Source organism: Hippocampus zosterae, chromosome 6 (assembly GCF_025434085.1).
Source record: "Hippocampus zosterae strain Florida chromosome 6, ASM2543408v3, whole genome shotgun sequence".
Classification (NCBI taxonomy): Eukaryota; Metazoa; Chordata; class Actinopteri; order Syngnathiformes; family Syngnathidae; genus Hippocampus; species Hippocampus zosterae.
In genome coordinates this window covers 9,632,232-9,652,321 of record NC_067456.1, presented here as the reverse complement: position 1 = coordinate 9,652,321, position 20,090 = coordinate 9,632,232, and the positions used below count along the sequence as shown (strand labels likewise).

General features: G+C 40.3%; 3 protein-coding genes across 6 annotated transcripts; 2 read left to right on the top strand and 1 right to left on the bottom strand.

Moving 5' to 3' along the window:
- The first annotated feature begins 118 nt into the window (after positions 1-118).
- On the top strand, positions 119-2,406 carry myl7 (myosin, light chain 7, regulatory). The gene is made up of 7 exons (XM_052067307.1): positions 119-749; positions 809-910; positions 975-1,050; positions 1,771-1,875; positions 1,952-2,030; positions 2,112-2,160; positions 2,250-2,406. The coding sequence occupies exons 1-7, from the start codon at positions 747-749 to the stop codon at positions 2,352-2,354; spliced, it is 519 nt and encodes a 172-aa protein (XP_051923267.1). The 5' UTR covers positions 119-746; the 3' UTR covers positions 2,355-2,406.
- Positions 2,407-5,238: 2,832 nt separating this feature from the next.
- agpat9l (1-acylglycerol-3-phosphate O-acyltransferase 9, like) lies at positions 5,239-14,821 on the bottom strand. Of its 4 annotated transcripts, XM_052067240.1 has the most exons (15): positions 14,677-14,795; positions 13,724-13,814; positions 13,156-13,331; positions 12,777-12,843; positions 10,564-10,712; positions 10,340-10,485; positions 9,440-9,514; positions 9,260-9,349; positions 9,089-9,182; positions 7,043-7,158; positions 6,345-6,400; positions 6,090-6,175; positions 5,764-5,892; positions 5,612-5,691; positions 5,239-5,376 (listed from the first exon to the last, which is right to left on the bottom strand). In XM_052067240.1, exons 3-15 carry the CDS (start codon positions 13,297-13,299, stop codon positions 5,268-5,270), a joined length of 1,341 nt encoding a protein of 446 aa, XP_051923200.1. In that variant the 5' UTR covers positions 13,300-13,331; positions 13,724-13,814; positions 14,677-14,795; the 3' UTR covers positions 5,239-5,267. The 4 variants fall into 4 exon arrangements, with proteins under 4 accessions (XP_051923200.1, XP_051923198.1, XP_051923202.1 ...); XM_052067238.1 differs by lacking the exon at positions 13,724-13,814 and having other exon boundaries at positions 14,677-14,821; XM_052067242.1 differs by lacking the exon at positions 13,724-13,814 and having other exon boundaries at positions 13,156-13,321; positions 14,677-14,806.
- A 1,053-nt stretch (positions 14,822-15,874) lies between these two features.
- si:ch73-130a3.4 (uncharacterized protein LOC664763 homolog) lies at positions 15,875-19,805 on the top strand. The gene is made up of 6 exons (XM_052067274.1): positions 15,875-16,053; positions 17,340-17,532; positions 17,913-18,035; positions 18,675-18,885; positions 19,071-19,224; positions 19,298-19,805. The coding sequence occupies exons 1-6, from the start codon at positions 15,974-15,976 to the stop codon at positions 19,434-19,436; spliced, it is 900 nt and encodes a 299-aa protein (XP_051923234.1). The 5' UTR covers positions 15,875-15,973; the 3' UTR covers positions 19,437-19,805.
- The last annotated feature ends 285 nt before the right edge of the window (positions 19,806-20,090 follow it).

The window sequence follows — 20,090 nt, the reverse complement described above, 5'->3', positions numbered from 1 at the left end:
ACAAATATGCCCCACCATGATATCGCTGTTTTCTACATATCTGCCTCACAGATCTGGGCCTTTGTTTTTGAATCTGAAGTTTCTTCTTTTTTTTTTTTTACCGCATTCTTAAAATGTCCAGATTTTCCACAGTAAAATTCTGAAAATTAGGATAGAGTTCAGTTTTACTTTACTTCATTCCACATCTTGACCGTTTGAAGCCTTTCCAGCTTTGAAATATTCAACTCCTTTAGGACACTTTAGGAACATTTATTTCCTCCTTCCACATTTTTTGACCAATTGAACCCACTCAAAGTTCAAATTGTTCAGCTCATTTCACAACTACTACTACTACAACTACTGCAATTTCCACATTTCGCTTTCAAACTGTTGAGCTATTTCAGAACTACTTTGGAACTGCTGCATTTCCTCCATCCATCCATGGATTTACTTGGTAATGATTACTGATGGATTTATTGTTATTTGAAGTCACAATCTGAGCCGAGCAAAATTATAGAACTGTCAAGCATCAAGGGTCACTCTCGTTGGCCCACCCTACTTGGCATATCTCCACTCCCCAGCCACGTGGAATCCTGCATCTCCTCTTATCAGCTCCCTTCTGCGACATGCAGACAGCAGTTGTATCCATGTAAGGGTCTGCGCTCCCACCACTGGTTATTATAAGCGGGAGAAGATAACACGGGCCCCGCATAAAACCCACCCTGGCATCAGGCCTTGGCCGGGAGTCCACGCGGGATCACGCAGTCATGGTAAGAATTCAGAAAAAGACAAGACCCACAATGTGATTTTAATGTTATCAATGATGTAGGCAAGCAAGAAAGCGTCCAATAAGAGACAGCGAGGAGCACAGAAGGCTTGCTCCAATGTCTTCTCCATGTTTGAGCAGTCCCAGATACAAGAGTTCAAGGAGGTAAGTGCGAAAACATATCAACTAAGTGAACGCATCAGAAGGGCTCCATTGTTGTTTTCGATAGGCTTTTGGCTGCATCGACCAAGACAGAGATGGTGTTATTAAGAAGCAAGACCTGAAGGAGACCTATGCACAACTGGGTAGGCTTTTCTTCTGTACTAGTGCTTCACAAAAAAAAAAAATCAGTTTTCCAAGTACCATCACTGTGACAACATTAAAATGCAGTAGCTAGTAGTCCTAAAAATGAAACAAAGCGGTTACGACAGCGGACAGCTGATCATGCTATCAGATTACAGGGTGGAGGAAAGGGTTCAGATAAAATCCAAATATATTTAAATTCAAAGCGCAATATGCTCTAAGTGAACTATACTAAACCCCCCGATTCCGATACATTTTTTAAAGTAGATGTATACTCTACTTTAAAAATGCATCTGGATCCAGATGATTTTTTTTTCTACATAGTATCGTAGCGAATTTTTCATTTGCCATGAGGAGTCTTTGTGACATGCGTACCACTAAGTACTTAATTTTGATTATTTTTATATTAGTTTTTTAAATAAATTGTGATCCTTTTATCACATAAGTCGGACAAATACGTGCACTGTGTGTTTCAAAGGACTGGGGGGGAGTGCTCCAAAAGTTCACGCCACGTTGCAACTGGGCTTCTGGCATGTCGAGCCTCAAGTACACTATTAGGATGCAGCTTTAAAAGGAATGAAAAGAGTCCCTTTGGTTGGGCATGATTGAAGTCACTTCTGACCACACCCTCAGCAACGGATCCCTCCCTCTTGCAGAGCCGCCGTTCTGTGCTCAGAAAATGCAAAATTAACAACGTCATTCAACGTGTTTGCATGTGTCAGGAAAGCTCAACGTGAAGGAAGAGGAGCTGGATGAAATGTTGAACGAGGGCAAAGGACCAATTAACTTCACCGTCTTCTTGTCCCTGTTTGGTGAGAAACTCAACGGTGAGAATTGATCTCATTGCCAAGAAAAATAGTTTCCATGATGCCGGGTTGTTATTTGCTCGTGATTCGTGTGCAGGCACTGATCCAGAGGACACCATACTCGCTGCCTTTAAGCTCTTCGATCCCAACGCGACAGGTTTTGTCAACAAGGAAGAGTAGGTCTTGACAATCCACCCATCTCACACTGTATTTACTTTTAATACAAGCTCAATCGGTATATTCTTCATCTGGTCCAGATTTCGACGACTATTGTTGAACCAGGCGGATAAATTCACACCAGAGGAGGTCGGCTTATATTCTTTCAACCTTTTAAATATGTATTTTTTTCCAACTGTGCGCCGTCAGTGATGTTCCCTCTGGCTTTACTTAAAAAGGTAGATCAGGCCTTTGCGCTGGCTCCCATCGACCCGACAGGAAACATCGACTACAAGTCCCTCTGCTACATCATCACACACGGAGACGAGAAGGAAGAGTCCTGAACGAGGCCCGTAATAGTCCTATGAAATCGCTGGAATAAATACTGTAACTGTACTGTTCACAACAGGGTCAATCTTTTCCATAACTCTGTAATTTTTTTCTTCCAAGTTTCAGATAACTTTCTTGTCCTGCCACCCACACATTTATGCATGAGCTCAAAAGTCCCAAACAGCGAATCTCAACGTTGAACCACATTAAAAATGGATGGAAAATTCCACAATACTTCAGGCTTCATATTTTAACATCCTTTCTTGTTATAGAGAGTGAAAAAGAAAATAAGAAGGAAATACACCCAGAGATACAGTAAGTAAAAATTACAAATAGATTTGTAATTTCAAGTTATTGTAACTTTATTGAGAAAATTAATTTAGCGGATTTTTAAAAATGAATTTGTTAGACCTAAGTAAGGATGTACAGGCAAGTTTTAGTCAGATTTTCCTGTATATATTCTGCAGATTTTTTGGAATTTTTTTTTCTTCATTTTCATCACTCAGCAAGTCGAAGAAAGACGCACAAGTTAAAAAGCCAATGTAGATTTAGTGAAAAAAATATTTGCTCATTTATTCAAATTCATCAAATTTTTGTACACTATGTGATCTACTCTATATGTGTGATATAAAATATTTACTTTGGAACAAATATCACCAAATCTTTTTTTTTAATAACATGAGCACAAAAAAAAACACGGAAGTTACAAATTCTGTATAAATATATTCTATATATTTTTAATCATTCTCATTATATACAGTAATGAGTAGGAGCAGTACATAGAGGCAAGTAAAAAAAAACGTGTCAGTGCTTCCATCACTATTTAAGATTTTAGTCACTGTGACAACACAAATATTTGGTCCTCATTTTTATTCTGTGTCAAGGATCCAATTCTACACATTCTCAAATTCACCCCAATTGCAACGCCAAGCCCCTTTTACAACACCCCTGACAGTTGCCATGGATATGACAACAAACCCCTCACATGAACTTAAAGAGGCCACTACTTGTTGCTCATTCACTGAGAAAAAAGAACAATAAATTCTGGGATCTTTTGAAATCCTGCATGACAAAATGGGCTGCTGGTTTGCATCCAAATGAGCGCAAGTTCTTCTCCCGTATGGTTGGCATCCGTATCCTGCGGGTCAAGATGCCGATTGCATCTGGAGCGTCGGGTCGAGTGGACGTAGGCTTACCGGATGGACTGAAGACGGCGGTCAAATTTGACCACAGGAACTGCGACTCATATCTGCAAAGGTGGGAAGGTTACTGACAACTTGTATCGATACAGCAACTCAACTGTATTTCTAGAGCACTTTAAAACAACCACCGCTGTATAAAAAATGCTGCACATGGAGCAAATGTAGACTTCTCAAAGAACTGTCAACGGTTCACATGGGGAAAAAATGTAAATAAATCATTGTTGCAACAAAACTTTTAGAATTTTGTTGGAGTGGTGACTGGATGAAATCTTTCATGGCAAATAGCGTCTCTAATGAGATGGTAGTGATGAAATTCAATGAGAATATAATGCTCTGCCTATTTTACCTAAAAGACAATATTTTTGACCGAATTTGGTCCTAACTGCTCATCTACACTAAACGTGTATTTTCAAAAAGTCATCAAGAGCTGCTCAGTCTTGTGGGCTGCCAATTATCTGTCCCATCTCAGATGTGAAGGCAATAATGCAGTTAGAAACAAATCTCAGATTTCAGGATACAGGGTTTTTAATGTTGATAACAACGGTGGTACTCAGAGGGTGAATATTTGCAAGTTAATTTGGTGTAAAATGGTGAGAACCAGTGACACAGATATAAATCAATCGAATAAACGACTACAGTAGTACAGTACTGCAGTTTGAAGATGATTGTATTCATAATTGTGACCAACTGTTTTGGACTTACTTCAAGGTCAATACATTGGCATCTCATTGTTATTATCGTCATCAAATTGCAGATATTTGGAAGAGAGGAAGAAAAACAAACGTAAATTAACAGAGGTAAGAGATGCCTTCAAGTAAACCCCCCCCAACATACAGTACTTACATTGAAGATATCTGTTGATGTTTCAGAACACTGAAGGCAGTGCCGATCATTCAAGTGGGTGCCCATCGGTCCCGATCAATAACATGCATCCCAAACGATTATCCAACATACTAACGCTTGATTTGGTTTTCAGGTAACGATACTGAAGAACAACACAAGACGGAAGACGTCGAGGACAAAATATGCAGCAAAGCCTCCATCGCACGGCCAACCAAAAAGTCACACTTATGTGTTCTACTTTAATCACCTCACAAATTGCATCCGGCACATTTATTGTCAAGTTTGGTGTTATTTACGTGCCATACAGCACAATTAGTTTCAGCTGTTTAGGAATCCGTGGGTAATGTCGAAATCTAGAGCATGTTACAAACGGAGTAGCATTATTTCCTTATACCAAAATATTGTGTAGCACAATGTTTTCCCATGTACATTTAATGTTCTCCAGCCGTTCTCGATAGAGCGGGTACAGCATGCAAAACTCCACAGAGCTGAGATTCAAACCGAGAACCTCTGCGGTGCGAACCATTACGACACCATACTGCAACATTCATCTCATGCACCCGAAAAAAAATCCCGGCCAATTAGAGGATGGCAACATTTGTAAACTCAAATTTAGAAGAAAAAAAAAGCAGCACATGAAGTGGTCATCAGGCATCCGGTGTTTGTATCAAATACTCTCTTTGTATTCAATGAGTTGCGTTCAACGTCATGACAACCAAGATCAAGAAATATAGAAATAACAGCAGCACATTCGCCATTCATCTCCTCAAAGTTCACTATTGCACTTGCGCAAGACACAGTATGTGAAAGTACGTCCGGCCAGGTCGCGAGGAGAGGACTTTTGGGGGAGGGAGGTGGGGGGCGTGTCTGGTCCTGGCGACATCAGTCGCTGTTACTGCTGCCGTCATCTCCCACCACCATGTGGCTATACTGCTTCTGCTGCTGCTCCTTGAACGACTCCTTCACCTTCGCTCGCTTCAGGCCTCCGTCCCTGTGAATATTTTTACAAGCCGTTATTCTAACGATCATCCCATCGAGTATGCTGATCAAAAAATGTTGTGCATTATTTCAAAAAGAAAATGTGCATAGGAGCTTTAAGTATGACTGTTGTCACCAGCTGCACACTCTACACTGTATTATCTGTAACACTGAGTGTGTATGACTTTAAAAGCAACTCTTTGCTCCCGACTTAAAAACACACCAAATGAACAAAAGTCATGTCTTACCATTGTAGGTCCACGAGTCCTCCCTGGTGAGCGATGGCTGACTTGACTCTGTTGGCAAACTGGACGGCATCTTCCCCCTCCTGCATGCCAGTTTAGAGTCATGTGTGCGTGTGTGTGTGTGTGTCCGATATGCAGTGACATGTTGCACAGACCTGTTGATGCATGGCGGGTAGATACCAGACATTGCAGACAAGAGCCCAGCTAGTCATCATCCTCAGCAGATAGCTAACCATACTGTACTTGGAACTGTTCCAGAAGGCATCTCCAAACTTGGGGTCATACTGGGGTCGGAAAACCAAGAGAATAACATAAAAAAGCGGGGGGGAAAAAATCAATAATAAGCTAATTACTAGGGGCGAAATAAAAACAATTTTGAATCAGAAAATTAGTTACGATTTGATGAACCAAATCAAAGCGTTTACATACAAAAAATATTAAATGTAAAATAAAATATGGACAAAACAAGTGATCAAAATACCTTTATGGCAACGGGGTAAATTGTTGCTCCAATTTCAAAACTCCCCTTCTTAAACATCATGACTGACGTGTTGTTGATGCAGGTTCCTATGGACACCAAACAGCAACAACATCCAAAAGTGAGACAAGGAGAGCATGTGTATGCGTGAGGTCCAAAACCACATTATGGACTGTTGTACCTGTCATCACTCAGAGATGAAATAACAACCTGCAGTAACGCTACCAAGAAAAACATCACACCGGCGTTTCAACTTGCCTTCTGGGAATATCAATATGGGGAGCTTTGTCTTGTCATTCACGTGATCTTTTAACCTGAGGGTGACACAGAGAGGTCATGGAAACCGTTGCCAGTTTAAATACAGCACAGGAAATTTTAAGTAACAAATAAATTAATTTAACCATTTTTCATTTTCTGTAAAGATATGCTTTACCGCAGTGATTCTCAAAGTGTGGTATGTGTGCCAGTAGTGGTACGAAGGCTCCTCTAGCGGTATGTGAGTCAATTGCTGGTACTAACCAAGTGCATCGAACAAAGGGTCAAGACATTCAAATTTCATTTTTAAGTCTTGTTTCATCCTCTTGAGATGTAATTCTTATTTTCCTTTTATATGCATGACATTTTAATTCAATTACTAAATATGTACGTTTTTTCTTTTATAAATATAATTCAATTGTGATATTCTCTTGTATTAGTTTATTTTGTCTTGTTTCATTATGGATTTTTTTTTCCTCATACGATTTCAACTTTCTTACTGTAAACCTTAGGGTGTTTTTGACATAATAACACAACTTTGTAATTTGTCTTGTTGTTTCATAAGATGATGATTCTATGTAGAATTTGTTTTTTCACGTAAAATGTGGACTTCTTGCAAAATGACATCTTTTTTTTAATTGTAATATCACAACTTTAGGAAAGCGATGGCAAGCACGGAGGGTCAAATATGTGTAACTGACCTCTTGGCCACCAGATGACGATCTTTCATCTCGGCTCGCTCGAACCACACGTGGGGACAGGATCGCACCATGGCCCGCTGGATCACCCCCATGAGACCTCCGTGCACCTGGCCCACCTAACACACGTGGTTTGATTTTGCACACTTTTGACATGGTTTACAAGAATAAAGAGTCACATGTTTTGTTCTTTACGATGATACTAGTGCAGCGTGTTGTACCGGAGACAAATTCCTTGTGTGTTCTACATACTTGGCCAATAAAGATGATTCTGATTCTGATTCTGATGTTCATCTTCGCCAGCACAAATGTAGAGTGATTAGTGATTGTCTACTTCACAGTTCTGAGGTTCCGGTTTCCAATCTTGGCTATGGCCTTCCCGTGCGCAGTTTGGTTTCTTCCTGTGTTCTACACAGAGACTCCCAACTGTGTGGTTTTCTTCATTGCTGACCATATTGAATGCTTTCATTGATACCCTTTTTATTTTTTTTACATGTCAGTGACAAGCTAACTCCTTGATGACTGAAAGAGGACGAGATGTGCGTAAGTTTCCGTTGACGAAACAAGACGATCAAAAATGTAAAGGTTGGTCTGTCAGATGCTGAAAATGCACACTTGCCATGCAGATGCTCATTTGAAGATACGTTAAGAGGACTTGTGACTTTTTCATTCTTACACGTTACTCGACAAGTGCCTTGTGAAAAGCTTCCTATGAAGCTCAAAGTTTTCCACATAACTCCTAGCATTAAAGGGTTGCTAGTCATTTTCAGGCTAAAGTTAGCTTTGTGTGTGCTAACGTCAATGCGTTACCCTGTATGTGTGTTACTGTCTAGGCAGCAAGTTGTCATAATAACCCAATTTTGAGTGACTGAGAAATGTAGGGAAATGGAGCATTTTAGAGGTTCCTGTTCCCCATCTGTTGAAATGAACAGCACACTCTGCTCCTGTAACGTTAGCAGCATGCTTACAATAAAGTGGGGGGGGGCCCACACATGCACAATTTTTAAAAAAATCAAATATGGCCGCTGCGGAACAGTCACAAAAGCACTTAGGAAACCTTCAAAGACGAGGGGTTTTGCCATTAGCCCATCTGTTACTTGTTTGTGTAACTCTGTACCTGTTGCTGTGCCAAACATTTCAACAAAGGAAGGATGAAACCAGTGATCAAGCCTTACAAGTAAAGGTGAGCCAACATCTTCTCTTTACAAGAATATTGGGTGAGGGCCATGCTAGGCGTCCTCCTGGTAAACATGAACTGTCACCATCTTCTAAACCTCTCCTGAGAGTTGTGCACCTGCTGTTGATTCTGCCTCTTGCTGGCGATGTTGAAATAAACCCAGGACCATTACAACAGAGCATAAACCCCCTGGATGCAAGGCTATCTGGGCTATATCCATTGCTAAGTGAGCTACGTTTCTGGCTATCTGAACATCAACCTCTGCAACCTGGGCTAGCTTCATTGCTACCTGGGGTAGCTTCACTGCTACCTGGGCTAGCTTCACTGCTACCTGAGCTACATCAATTGGCTGCTTCACCTTCTTTCATGATGTCTTAATCATTTGGTTTTTATTTCTGTCATTGTGGACTTAAAGTTTATGTCTCCCTGTGTTATTTTAGAAACCTGCCTTGGGACTACTGCTGAAAATTAGCATTTATGCTAAGTCCGGCGCATTTACACTGTTCATTCTTGTGTTGATTAATGTGCACTGTCCCAATGAAATAAATTAAAACAAACAAACAAAACAAAACTAACTACATATATGTGATAGTTTTGGCCATTGCTTGAAAAGAAAGATCAGAAAGCTGAAGTACAGGGTGGGTGCTGGTCATGTGGTTAAGATGCTACTAAATCATATTTTTGTTTTACCTGTTCGATAGTTGAGGCCATTCTATTTTCTTATCATAATACTGTAGTATTTTGTCAAAAATTAGCTGTTGAATTTGAGTTACGTGATGTGCATTTAATGAGGAATCTTTCTTTTGTCAACTAAAGCCATCTTGTCTAGGAATTACTAAAATGTTGGTCAGCAATGGAATTACTCTTCTTACCATGGCATAGCAGGCATCATTGCAGAGTATCACAATGTCAATGGGGGTGGTGTGATTAGCCACACAAATGCCTCCTTTTTGGGGGATATTTTCCCTGATGTACCAAAAGGAAAGCGTGTCAAGACAAATGAAAGACTTTCATTTGCAGCACTTTGTCTTGGTTTCGCTTGCCTGTTATGATAGCGGATAGCAGCGGAGAGGCCTCGGGCACAGATCCTGTAGCACATGACGTGGACCCACTCACTGAGCCAGAACTTCACCCTGATGACAAATACGGAGCATGACCTTGAAAACTGCGACGATAATCATAAAAAGTCAAAAGGGATAGTTGACAATGTGGTTTGTAGCTACCTCCAATTGGGGAGCAGCCCCACTGCAGATGTCCCGATGACCAGCCATGTGAGTCCAATGCAGGCCAGAGTTATCCTGAGGAGAGAACACAACGCGTGGTTTGCAACGCTGACAGTTTTGTTAAAAAAAAAAGCCTGGAATCAAATTTTCTATTCCTGTGAACATAACCTTGGAGTAACCTTGGTTTTAATCTTCTAGCCGTCGTCAGTCATTACTTTTCTTATTTAATGATGGACACACTTCTAACGTAGCCTATTTAGACCACTTTTAATTTTCTATGCATTCACTGGAGTCTAAAATTGCACAATGCGATTTCTTAAGTGTGTTTGTTTGTGTTGTTTGAGCAGACGCAGGTGTCCGTATGTCAGCAATCGGTGTACTTCAATGACGTCAAGCTCACGATTATTCCGTCTTGTCCACAGTAGACTTAAGTTTGGTAAGGCTTTCTATGTCAGAAGTCGAAAAAGTGAAGTATTTCAATGTTCTCAAAAAGAGAATGTGTCCCACTAACAGAGCCAGTAATGAATAATAGTGTGTCGTGTTGATGACCTTTTATGAGTTTCAATTAGATGGTCCAGCCTGAAGAATGGGTCTAATATAATAAACTCTATGATTATTGATTTAAGTTTTTTTTTTTTACAGTTAAGGAATAGTATGAATAAATAACTAATTTTAAGGAGGAGGTTCTGTCTCATAGTAATGCAGAGTACTGATTATAATATGAAATGGAGGCTACAGCTCCTATTTTACCCCCAACAGTGAGGAGCAAATTCTTATTTCATGGCATCTTGAAAACGATGTTATGTCTCCGGGACTCCCTTTGTGGTGAGTAGTGCTTCCTCAAAGACACCCAACGGACACATCAAAAACAACAACAATAAATAAATCATGAGTGTAAACCTGAGAGGTGCGAGGATGCAGTATCGGACAAAAATGCCAAGTCCATAGACCAGTGTTAGCCTCAGACTGATGTACTGGAAGTCATTGTTGGTGCGGGTCAGAAGGTTCCAAGACACCAGCTCCTCAGAAGTGAACCGCTGGGTCACCTTCAATCGAAAGCAGAATTTCAAAAAATTCGGATGATAACTGCTGTTCATGACGTGAAACAAAGTCACGGGTCGTACTTCATCCTCCACGATGCTCTCAATTCCTCGGCGGGTGAAATAGAAACAGTCGCTAAGTGTGAAATCGCCGCCCACTGGAGGTTTGGGGCGACTTCGTCTTAGTTCCTCTAACTCTTTCTCCATGGAGCCGTCTTCCCTCTGGATGAGAGCTGACACCCACACCCACGCACACACACGCACACAAATGACATAAAAAAACATTTTCAGACAGCTCAGTATCGCACATGCATTGGAGCAAATGTGACGATCCACTTGAAAGATGTCATCACAAAAGTTGATCTGGTTTCAACTGATAGAGAGGGCAAAATCCAGGATGACAGATAACAGCATAGAATCAAATGTCCAATCGCACAATTATTGGTGCAGTACTATCCGCTTAAGCACACATGCTTTTTATATTGACTCCAGACTGGGTTATGTAACGATAAATTTAACAGTGACACACTTTGCAAGCGCCCGATGCTGACGTAGCTTGTTTCTTTCTTCATAGCAAGGGGTGACGCAAGTCTAAAAACTAACTTTTGAGGAGGCTATCTGGAAATTGCGGCTTTCAATCGTGAAATTTTATGACATTCTTCTCTAATATAATATACTTAATCACCACTTTTCAGGAAAGCCCCAAAAACGTCACATTTGTTCAACCATTAACACCCAATGTTCATAGAGAGCCATTTTCAATACGTTTAGATTCATCAATAATTTGTAAAAATAATATCCACGTGTACAGATTTGTGAAAACATACTCATTTTACCAAATCGTTAAATAAAAGGTTTTTCGAGTGATATATGGTTAAAAAAAATCTTCTACAGTATATGAGTTGAATCACAAAAAAAAACGTTTTTTCTCCAAATAAATTACTTTATTTAATAAACTTCGCTCCAAAATATGTTGCGCAATTTTTTTCTTCTTAAGAATGTGCCTGTATTAACTTGGAAAATATATTACTTTGATCACAAATGCATAGGAACTTTCATTTTGATAAGATGGGACTTATCCAAAATATATGTCGTTTTTTTCTTTCTTTCTTTTTAGTCTCACACGATAACGACTTAACTTGTGGCGTAATCATGATTTTCTTTTCATCTTGGGCCATGGCCCAAGATGATTCTCCATACGGGAGGATTTGAAATGCGCACTGACTGCAAAACGCTCCCCACCCCACACCCTTTCCTACGAATGGGTCTACCGCAGCATGCGTGACACCGGCGTTGAGTAATAGCATCTTGTGAGATAGCTCCCTCCGCAACTTGACCCTGTGGCCTGTCATAAACGCACACGGCGACTTGCGTTTACTGCCTGCAAAGAAAGCCTCGTTCGTTGCTACATCTTATTTTTTGTGGTCTTTCAGCATGCTTCGCCTGGCTCGAACTACATGAGGAAATGGCACGTTGCGGCACGTCTGTTGCTGCACCTCCATATTTCTACTACTATCTATCAATCTACTTGTTCAAATGGCAGGTTTTTGTAATATGGACAGTTAGGCATGCATACAATCAAACTCGGATGCATTTTTTTCTGTTAACTCATGTGCGTTGTCCTTGGGGGAAATATAAAAAGAAAAAAAAAAGTGCCAGCGAGTCCTAGTTAGCCCCAAGGACAATGTCTAGTCCAGAAGTCCGTTTTAAAAAAAGGTCACCGGTGATGCGACACTGTGATTTACTAAAAATTAACACAGAAGAGTTGTTTATTTAAACTTAACACTGAACACATTTTTAATGTGCCAAATATCCTATATTTTGTTGCCAAATACAATACATTGTGCTCAATGGAAAAACTGTCATTTGAAATTCATTTTAGAGCTGTAATTTCAAAACACACCGTTGTCATACCGGTAGAATCTAATATCGGCCCATGCCAACTCCAAAAAGCAGTTGGGCTTCTGCTAGACAAAATGAAATTAAAAGTCAGAAAAAAGCCACTGGAATAGCTCGACCTGATGAATGAAATTCATTTAAAACGTGACAAGTCTTTGTTGAATCCCATTTAACATAAGTTTGATTGGTTGATTCAGCATACAGCCACGCCCCCACTCAGAAGAGGGCGTGCACCTTAGTTCAACCACATGATCGAGTTATTTCTCACTGCCCCTTTCCAACGGATATTTTTTTTTACATTTTCAGTTGACTTGTGCGGGGCATTTTATTTATTTATTTTTAAATCGCAATGGCGCGTGAACAGCCCGTACACGTTGTAATCCATCGATTGTACTTACCACTGGATGCAGAAGCTTTGAGTGCATGTTCTTCTGCCGTTGCCTTCTGCAACTTTAGTGTGGCCCACTAATAAGAGAAAAAAAAAACATGACCACAATGAAGTTTTGATACTGTCCGTTTTTTGTTTTTTTTATAATCTAATTGTTTTCATCATGGTTGCAGATAAGGTGGAATTTATTCCAGCTGGCATTGGGTGAGAGACAGGGTCCAACCTGGACTGGTCATCAGCTAATTAAATGCATGGCAGATACAAACAACTCTCCATACACACACACACACACGAACAATTTAAAATCTTCAGTTAACATAGATGCAAGTTTTTTTTAACCAAAGCACACACACACACAAAACCTGGAGCCTAGATTTGAAGTAGTGTACCTCCAATATTTTGACCAAGATGTCCATGTAGGTCTCCGAGATGCCCAGTGAGAAGCCAAACATGGCAGGGATCATAATGAGGCTGATGATCAGGCACAGCCAGATCCTCCCAGCCCAAACCACAACAGCCCAAAAGTCCTCCATCTCCAACTCTTCTTTTTAGAGCCTATAAGAAGCTGTCACACTCAATGTCAGTGATTTCCAGCTACTCTGCTGTTGAAAAAAAATCACCAAACTTTATTTCATTGGTGCGAAAATTATTCTTGATTGACGACAACATTGAGTTATCAATTTGTTCATCTATCTATGCTAGCAACTTAGTGAGAAACAAAACAATTCAATGCTCTTCCACTAGATGGCAGAAGGTATCCTGGTGCCATTCTTGGAACGTGATTAATTTGAAACAAGAGCAGTATTAAGAAGTTCAATGACTTTGTTACTTGTTGAATACATTTTGTACTGTGTGTACCTGGCTCCAGTATTCATTTTCCTGACGACTTTTCACTCCTTATATTTTTAAATGCTCATCTCTGTACTTTCTGTTACTCTGTCAAAATAGTTTTATTACTTTTTTCATCGTCAGCGGATGACAATGTGATACAATAGAAGACCTCATAGGTTAAGTCAACTGTTTTCGAGATCTCAGGGTCATATTAGGCCTAAAAAAAACCAAACAGGGACAAAAGCAACAAGGAAATTGAACCATGGGGTATTCACAAAAAGGACAACAGATCAGAGAAGCGAGACACTCGAATGTACCCCTGCATGGGAGCATTATTTATTCAGTGTACGGCAGAAAATACAAAACAATCACTGAAATAAATACAAATTACATTTACAATTAAAACTTTTCTATTAGAATTAGCTAAGCATACAGTCTGTGTAACCTTTTAAATCCAGCAAACTAGGGTTCAGTTGTATTTAACTTTTTCAAGTGCAGTACAAAACATTTGCTTTTACTCTTTAAGAACATTGACGATTTTAAACCCAAAAAATATAATTTGATTAAAAATGTCTGTTAAACATTTTAATTGAAGCATTAAGTGCAGCATTAATGTTCAATGTTGATTTACAAAAATAAATACAGGTATAATTTTTAGAAAGAAAGACTGCCTCGTATTGTATGTAGACTACGGTAGTTTATTATTAAAATATTGGTTATTCGTCAATAAAGTGCACTTGGAAAGCTTGTAAGTATTTTTAAAGTGCCACATTGTGTATTTAAAAAAAGAGTAACACTTAACTATTGACATTTTTTGTTTGGTGGTGTGATTTTTTAAATTTTATTTTAAATGTTCAATATGCGCGTGGGTTCAACAAAAGTTGTGAAATGCTGCTCTTCGTAACCACTTCATAAACTTTAATACTTGGACAAGTATCATGTTTTGTACTGCACTCAGGACAACTCCAAGTTACAAGACAAGCCGTCAGCGATCACTTTTAAACCGACAAAACATGCAACGTTTTCCTCAATCGACTCGTCAGTACCTTGCACAGTCAACATTTTTGGATGTTTCCTACCTCGGCTCGTCCCTTGTGGTGAAAAGTGTCATTATTTCGGAAGGAAACTGCAACTCGGCTTGGCTTTCTTGACTCACTCACGACAAGACTGCACGGCGCTAAGCGGATTGGGCACGCCCATTTCACCACTTGCGTGCCAAAGTTCAACGAGTTGCGTTCAATGAGTTGCGTTCAACGGCGTCAAAGCAATACGAGTGATGCTTGCTTGGTGTTAAACACAACTTAAAAAATAAAACTCGTTTATTAGGACAGAGCCGTGCCGTGAATATCATCCCTGAATGACACAGAAGCTTTATTTAAACAACTCAAATGATAGTCATGAAAATAAAGTTCATTGACACATACGTTTAATAAAGTATAGTACTGTATACATGTATACTATACATTGTACTGTATACAATTACACGAGATCAGCAACTAAACAGAAATGAGCAACTAAAAACTTTATTTATAGACTGCTTTAACAAACCCAGCTGTAACAAAGTGCTGGTCATAAGATCATAAGGGAAACAAACCACAATAAATAAAATAATATATAATAGGGAAAAACTAATTAAATTAATGTAATTAAAATAATATATACATTAGTTATTTTTTCAATTAAAATATACAACAAAAGCAGCATTCACCGGCCCAGAGTTGTATTCCCTGTCCAGAGTTTTATTCCCTGTAATTGCACAGTCTGCATAGCAGGATGCTCCAATGGCAATCTTGCGACGTGAGCGTGCATCGCAACAAGCTGAGTTTTCAGAGTTTTATTCCATGTAATTGCACAGTCTGCATGGCAGGATGCTCCAATGGTAATCTTGCGACGACAGCGTGCATTGTAAATAAACAACTGGAGTTTTCTTGTAGCCTTTGTTCTTCTGTTGACGAGAAGCATATAGAGCACAGTATACAGAAGGATGCTTCAAATCTCCTGTCCTATTTAGTCCCCCCTCTCTCTCGCCACATTTTACTTCATTGAAGGCTCTGCCGCTCTCCATTTTCACACATCTTAGGACTGGTCATTCAACATTGAACTCCACCTGTGAAATTCTTGGAACCGCAACTCCAACCAAATTCAGACTACATTGTGAGTAGGTCATTTCCCTCATCTATCCTCTAGCCCAGTAGATGGCGGCAATGCACTGTAAATTGGTTTGCCAACTGCCATATTAAATTTACTAGAACAAGAAATTCCTTGCCGCAGTGGCTTGTGGGCAACAACACTACGTCTATGTAGACGCCATTTTTGAGCGGTAATTGGGAGTGGTACATCAATGTTAGTTTTTTTTTTTTAACGAAAAATGAAGATATGCCTCAGTACTGTGCGGCGTTGGGTTGCGTGAATAAGCGCACGGCGGAGACCAAAGCCAAGAGAATCACATTCCATAAGTAAGTAGGAATGTGTAAACTTGAAGAATGCGACTTCAGTTAACAATTTACTGCAGTCATGTTTATACGGTGACGGGAATGAGCTAATCCTGGTATCGCTCCAGGCTTTGTTTTCGTTTGATAGAAGGCGGTGTTTCCTCTTATATCCGGTTAAAAAAAACACTCTGATAACATTGGATGTCCCGACACGGTCCCTGTTGTCAGATGGGCCGATGTTGCGGAAACACGTCAACAAAATAAAAGAAAGCGGAAGTAAACACTTCTTACACTCCCACGTCAAAATTGTCGCAATTTTTTCCCGGGCAAAATAAACTTCGTGAACGCGGTTTGGCTTCCGAACGCAATCCCACGTAGATTTTGCAACAAAACCACACAAAATAAACATAAAACATGTCCTTTGCAAGCCTGACTTTTGAAAGGAAAGACGCCCGACTCGTGTGCAGCATGGGGATGTACAAATCGCCGCACAGCCCAAAGCAAATTGCAAGGAATTACCTTTCACAGGTAAAACAGAATGAGCTTTCAGGGTTAAATATGAAGCTCAGAATTAGCGTGTCACTTGCACTACCCACAAAAAGTAAGGGATATTTGGCTTTCAGGTGAAATTTCAGGACGAGACTAAAAGGAACTCAAACCAACCTTTACAGGTGAACTTAATGTGACCTTCTCGAAGCTTTAGAATGCAACTGTTCAACTGTTGAATGTTTCAGTCCTCTTTGCACAAGTTGCTATTCTCTAATGATGAGCTTAACAGCAAAATTCACAACAGGCGTTTGATCCATCAGTCGACCAATAAATGTCCTGGTTCAATTTGAGCTGGTCGTCCTCATCCTGCTGTTCACATTTTGACATCATGAGTCCAAGACGACGCCTAACAATGGATCAACAGTACCTTGCCATTGTGATGCTTCAAACAAGACATTCTCAAACGGAAGTGGCTACTGCGCTTAAAGTGTCACAGAGTATAATCTACAGGTAGCTACAGAGAGACTGGAAGAGTCAGAGAAAAATATAGAAGTGGATGTCCTTTGGCTACATCCCACCATTGTTGTTAGCTTTTCTTTGACTTAATCGTTTACAGTGAGAAAATCACCAGTGCATCCTTTTATTTAAATATCCTGCTTTCGTGATATATCACTGTAGCGTGAACTTTTTACATTTTCCATAAATTTCACCTGAAAGCCAAATATTCCAAATTTATTTGTGAGTAGAGTATGTTAAACTATCGAACGCTCTGCAGCTAACATTGCTGATTCATAAGCACTCATATGTGGTCATATTTGCAGGTTTCCAAAAGAGAAGTTCTTGAGGAGGCAGTGGGAAGTGGCAGCAAGGAAGAGAGGTTTCTCCGCCACCAAGTCATCGGTTCTCTGCAGCGAGCACTTCAAACTCGAGGACATTGACGCCACAGGCCAGACTGTCAGGATTAGGGAGGGAGCCAAACCTTCTGTCTTCAGCTTCCAGTCTCCTGTCCAAAAAGTGAGTCTCGTCGAGTGTAAACGTTGTGGGATTTCATGATCATCGAAGGACTGGCTAATTAATTGACTTTTCCGCTGCCGGATTTAAGGACCAATTAATTGACTTTTCCGCTGCCGGATTTATGAACCAGGTGTACTTTTTGATGGTGAAATAGTGCACTGTAGAGCTGACGTTAGCGAACAGAAGAGCCATTCTAGTTGTCTCAATTATATACAAATTATATTCAATCCAGTTTAACATACTGTAGTTTTCAGTGGAAGAAATGTATTCCAAGTCAGTGGTAGTAAATTACTTTTTGCCAGTGGTGCTACAGCTCCTGTTTACAAACATTATAAAAAGGTATTTTTATGAATAAGATTTTTTTTCACCCTCCACATCAGCAAGTGTTTACCAGGACAACACAAACCTCCAAGAAAGCTCGAGAGTCAGTGGCATCGATTGCTTCAAAGAATGTGCCGCAGACTGAATCACCACCACCACAGCCATCCCCTCTTCCTGATGTTGTAAGTATAATGTTTTTTTTGTTTGTCTGTTTCTTTTAATGGTGAACCTATCTTTATTCTTTATATTATAGACTTTTGTGTCATTTATCGATTGCGGAAATCCCCTCCTTGTCACAGGAAGCTGTAGGTTATCGCCGTTGCTTTTTATCAGTTTTAACAGAATACTTAATTTGTCTAATGCCCCCTGTATGTAAGAAAGGAGAGCCATGATCATGATGTATTTTTCACCCGTTTACTGAGTGCTGGTAAACCGGTAAAACACAAACACAACGAACGCCTTCATGCAGGAGCAGATGTCGGCCACAAGTCAAACACTTTTGCCATGGCTGAAATGCTGGTGAGCGTCACGTGACAGTCACGCTCCGACATCCATGTCATTGGCTTTGCTCCCTTTTCTGAAACGCGTCACATTCACATGCTTGAGTGCGGATACGATTCAATGTGGAGATGTTTCGCTAACATTAGAAAATGAAATGACAGTGGAATATCAGAGAAGGAACGGAATCCATTCCATGATGTTTTCTTTCATCTTTAAGTTGGGCCTCCTGATATGGCTGTAAAATAAAATTGGAATTTGAAAAAAAAAATCCACCCCATGCCCCCTTTGCTCCGAATTTTAATTGAAAGTCCCTATTCTAGGAGCACTGCTATGCGCTGCCCGCGTCTCCTGCCGGTCTCAAGGCCCGACTGACAGAGGCCCTAGCGAGGGTGGAGGGTTTAGAGCGCGAGCTGAGGAACGTGAAGGACCGAGAACGGCGGGCCAAGAACACAGTGTTTGGTCTTTTGGAGGATCTGAGGGGAAAGAACCTCATCAACGAAGAGCTTAGAGAGAAGCTGGATTCATACTCGGGTGAGGTGACGCATGATCTTGTTTTTGCCGTTGTAGTCTGGCCTCCAAGCATGAATTTGGCCACTGCAGGTCCAATTGGCCAAATTCAACGGAATCCCTGTACATTGGTCCCTGAAGATACAATTGACCCAACATTTGGTCAATTCAAGTGACGCACATCGAAAATGGCTGCGTTTGACTTCCAGGTCTGCCAGTCCACCTGTTGTCCAAACAGGGCAACGACTACACTCGAGACCAGAGAGAGTTTGCCCTCACTCTCCACTTACATGGTCCAAAAGCTTATAACTACCTGAGAAAATCTCTCTACCTCCAATTGCCACACCCACACACTCTTCAAAGGTATGTGAACTGTACTTCGAGAAACTCCTTCGAAAAGTAATCAGAAATGAAAGCAGTTGTCTTGTCCCAAAAGGTGGATGAGCTCCGTAGATGACAAGCCTGGGCTTGATTCTGTGTTGGAAAGAAGCGTCGAAGAAGCAGCTGAGGATGAATGTGAGACCCTCGCTGACACAGAAACCGATATTCAGCAAAATATAATACAGTACATGTAATCTGTTTAAAAGATGTGGACACAGTCAGAAGACAACACAGGAGTATCATAAACTTGCAGTATTTTATTTATTTATTTTTTTAACAAGATTGACCTCTAAGATGTACATAGACTGTTAATAAGATTATAAATGCTCGGTTCAAGTTCTTATTTGTTGGATTTTTGTACCACAAAATTAAAGTGAAGCTTGATTTTTTTTTCTTTTTTAAAGAACTTCTTCCTTTGCTGTTAAACATGTTGAGAGGCTGTTGCAAATAACTAAGAAAAAAAATCCTCATCTAAAACCTCCACAATCAGAACACCCTTTTGTACCTTTTAATATACAACACGTTTTGAACATTTGCACAGTAAAGCACACGAGTTACTTCAATGGTGTGAACTGAAATTGTTTTTCCAAGAAATAACAGGAAAACCCCTGTCTCCCCCCCTACAATATCCACAAATAAGGGAATTTGCAAATGCCTTCCTGCGAATGTGCTGCAACCACAATAACAACCCATCCATCCATCCATTTTCTAATCCGCTTATCCTCACGAGGGTCGCGGGCGTGCTGGAGCCTATCCCAGCTGTCTTCGGAGAGTAGACAGGGTACATAGAACTGGTTGCCAGCCAGTAGGGCATACATGGACGAACAACCATTCACACTCACACGCTT

What these genes read in the sequence shown, in the direction of transcription:
- si:ch73-130a3.4 (XM_052067274.1), top strand. Translation starts at nt 15,974, where the DNA reads ATGCCTCAGTACTGTGCGGCGTTGGGTTGCGTGAATAAGCGCACGGCG. An exon ending in TCCAGTCTCCTGTCCAAAAA is followed by an intron (nt 17,533 to 17,912) that starts GTGAGTCTCGTC and finishes CCTCCACATCAG; the next exon opens with CAAGTGTTTACCAGGACAAC. An exon ending in CACCCACACACTCTTCAAAG is followed by an intron (nt 19,225 to 19,297) that starts GTATGTGAACTG and finishes TTGTCCCAAAAG; the next exon opens with GTGGATGAGCTCCGTAGATG.
- agpat9l (XM_052067238.1), bottom strand. Translation starts at nt 13,299, where the DNA reads ATGGAGGACTTTTGGGCTGTTGTGGTTTGGGCTGGGAGGATCTGGCTG. An exon ending in GCTATCCGCTATCATAACAG is followed by an intron (nt 9,183 to 9,259) that starts GCAAGCGAAACC and finishes TTGGTACATCAG; the next exon opens with GGAAAATATCCCCCAAAAAG. An exon ending in CGTCATCTGGTGGCCAAGAG is followed by an intron (nt 6,401 to 7,042) that starts GTCAGTTACACA and finishes TGTCACCCTCAG; the next exon opens with GTTAAAAGATCACGTGAATG.
- myl7 (XM_052067307.1), top strand. An exon ending in AGATACAAGAGTTCAAGGAG is followed by an intron (nt 911 to 974) that starts GTAAGTGCGAAA and finishes TGTTTTCGATAG; the next exon opens with GCTTTTGGCTGCATCGACCA. An exon ending in GGAGACCTATGCACAACTGG is followed by an intron (nt 1,051 to 1,770) that starts GTAGGCTTTTCT and finishes TGCATGTGTCAG; the next exon opens with GAAAGCTCAACGTGAAGGAA.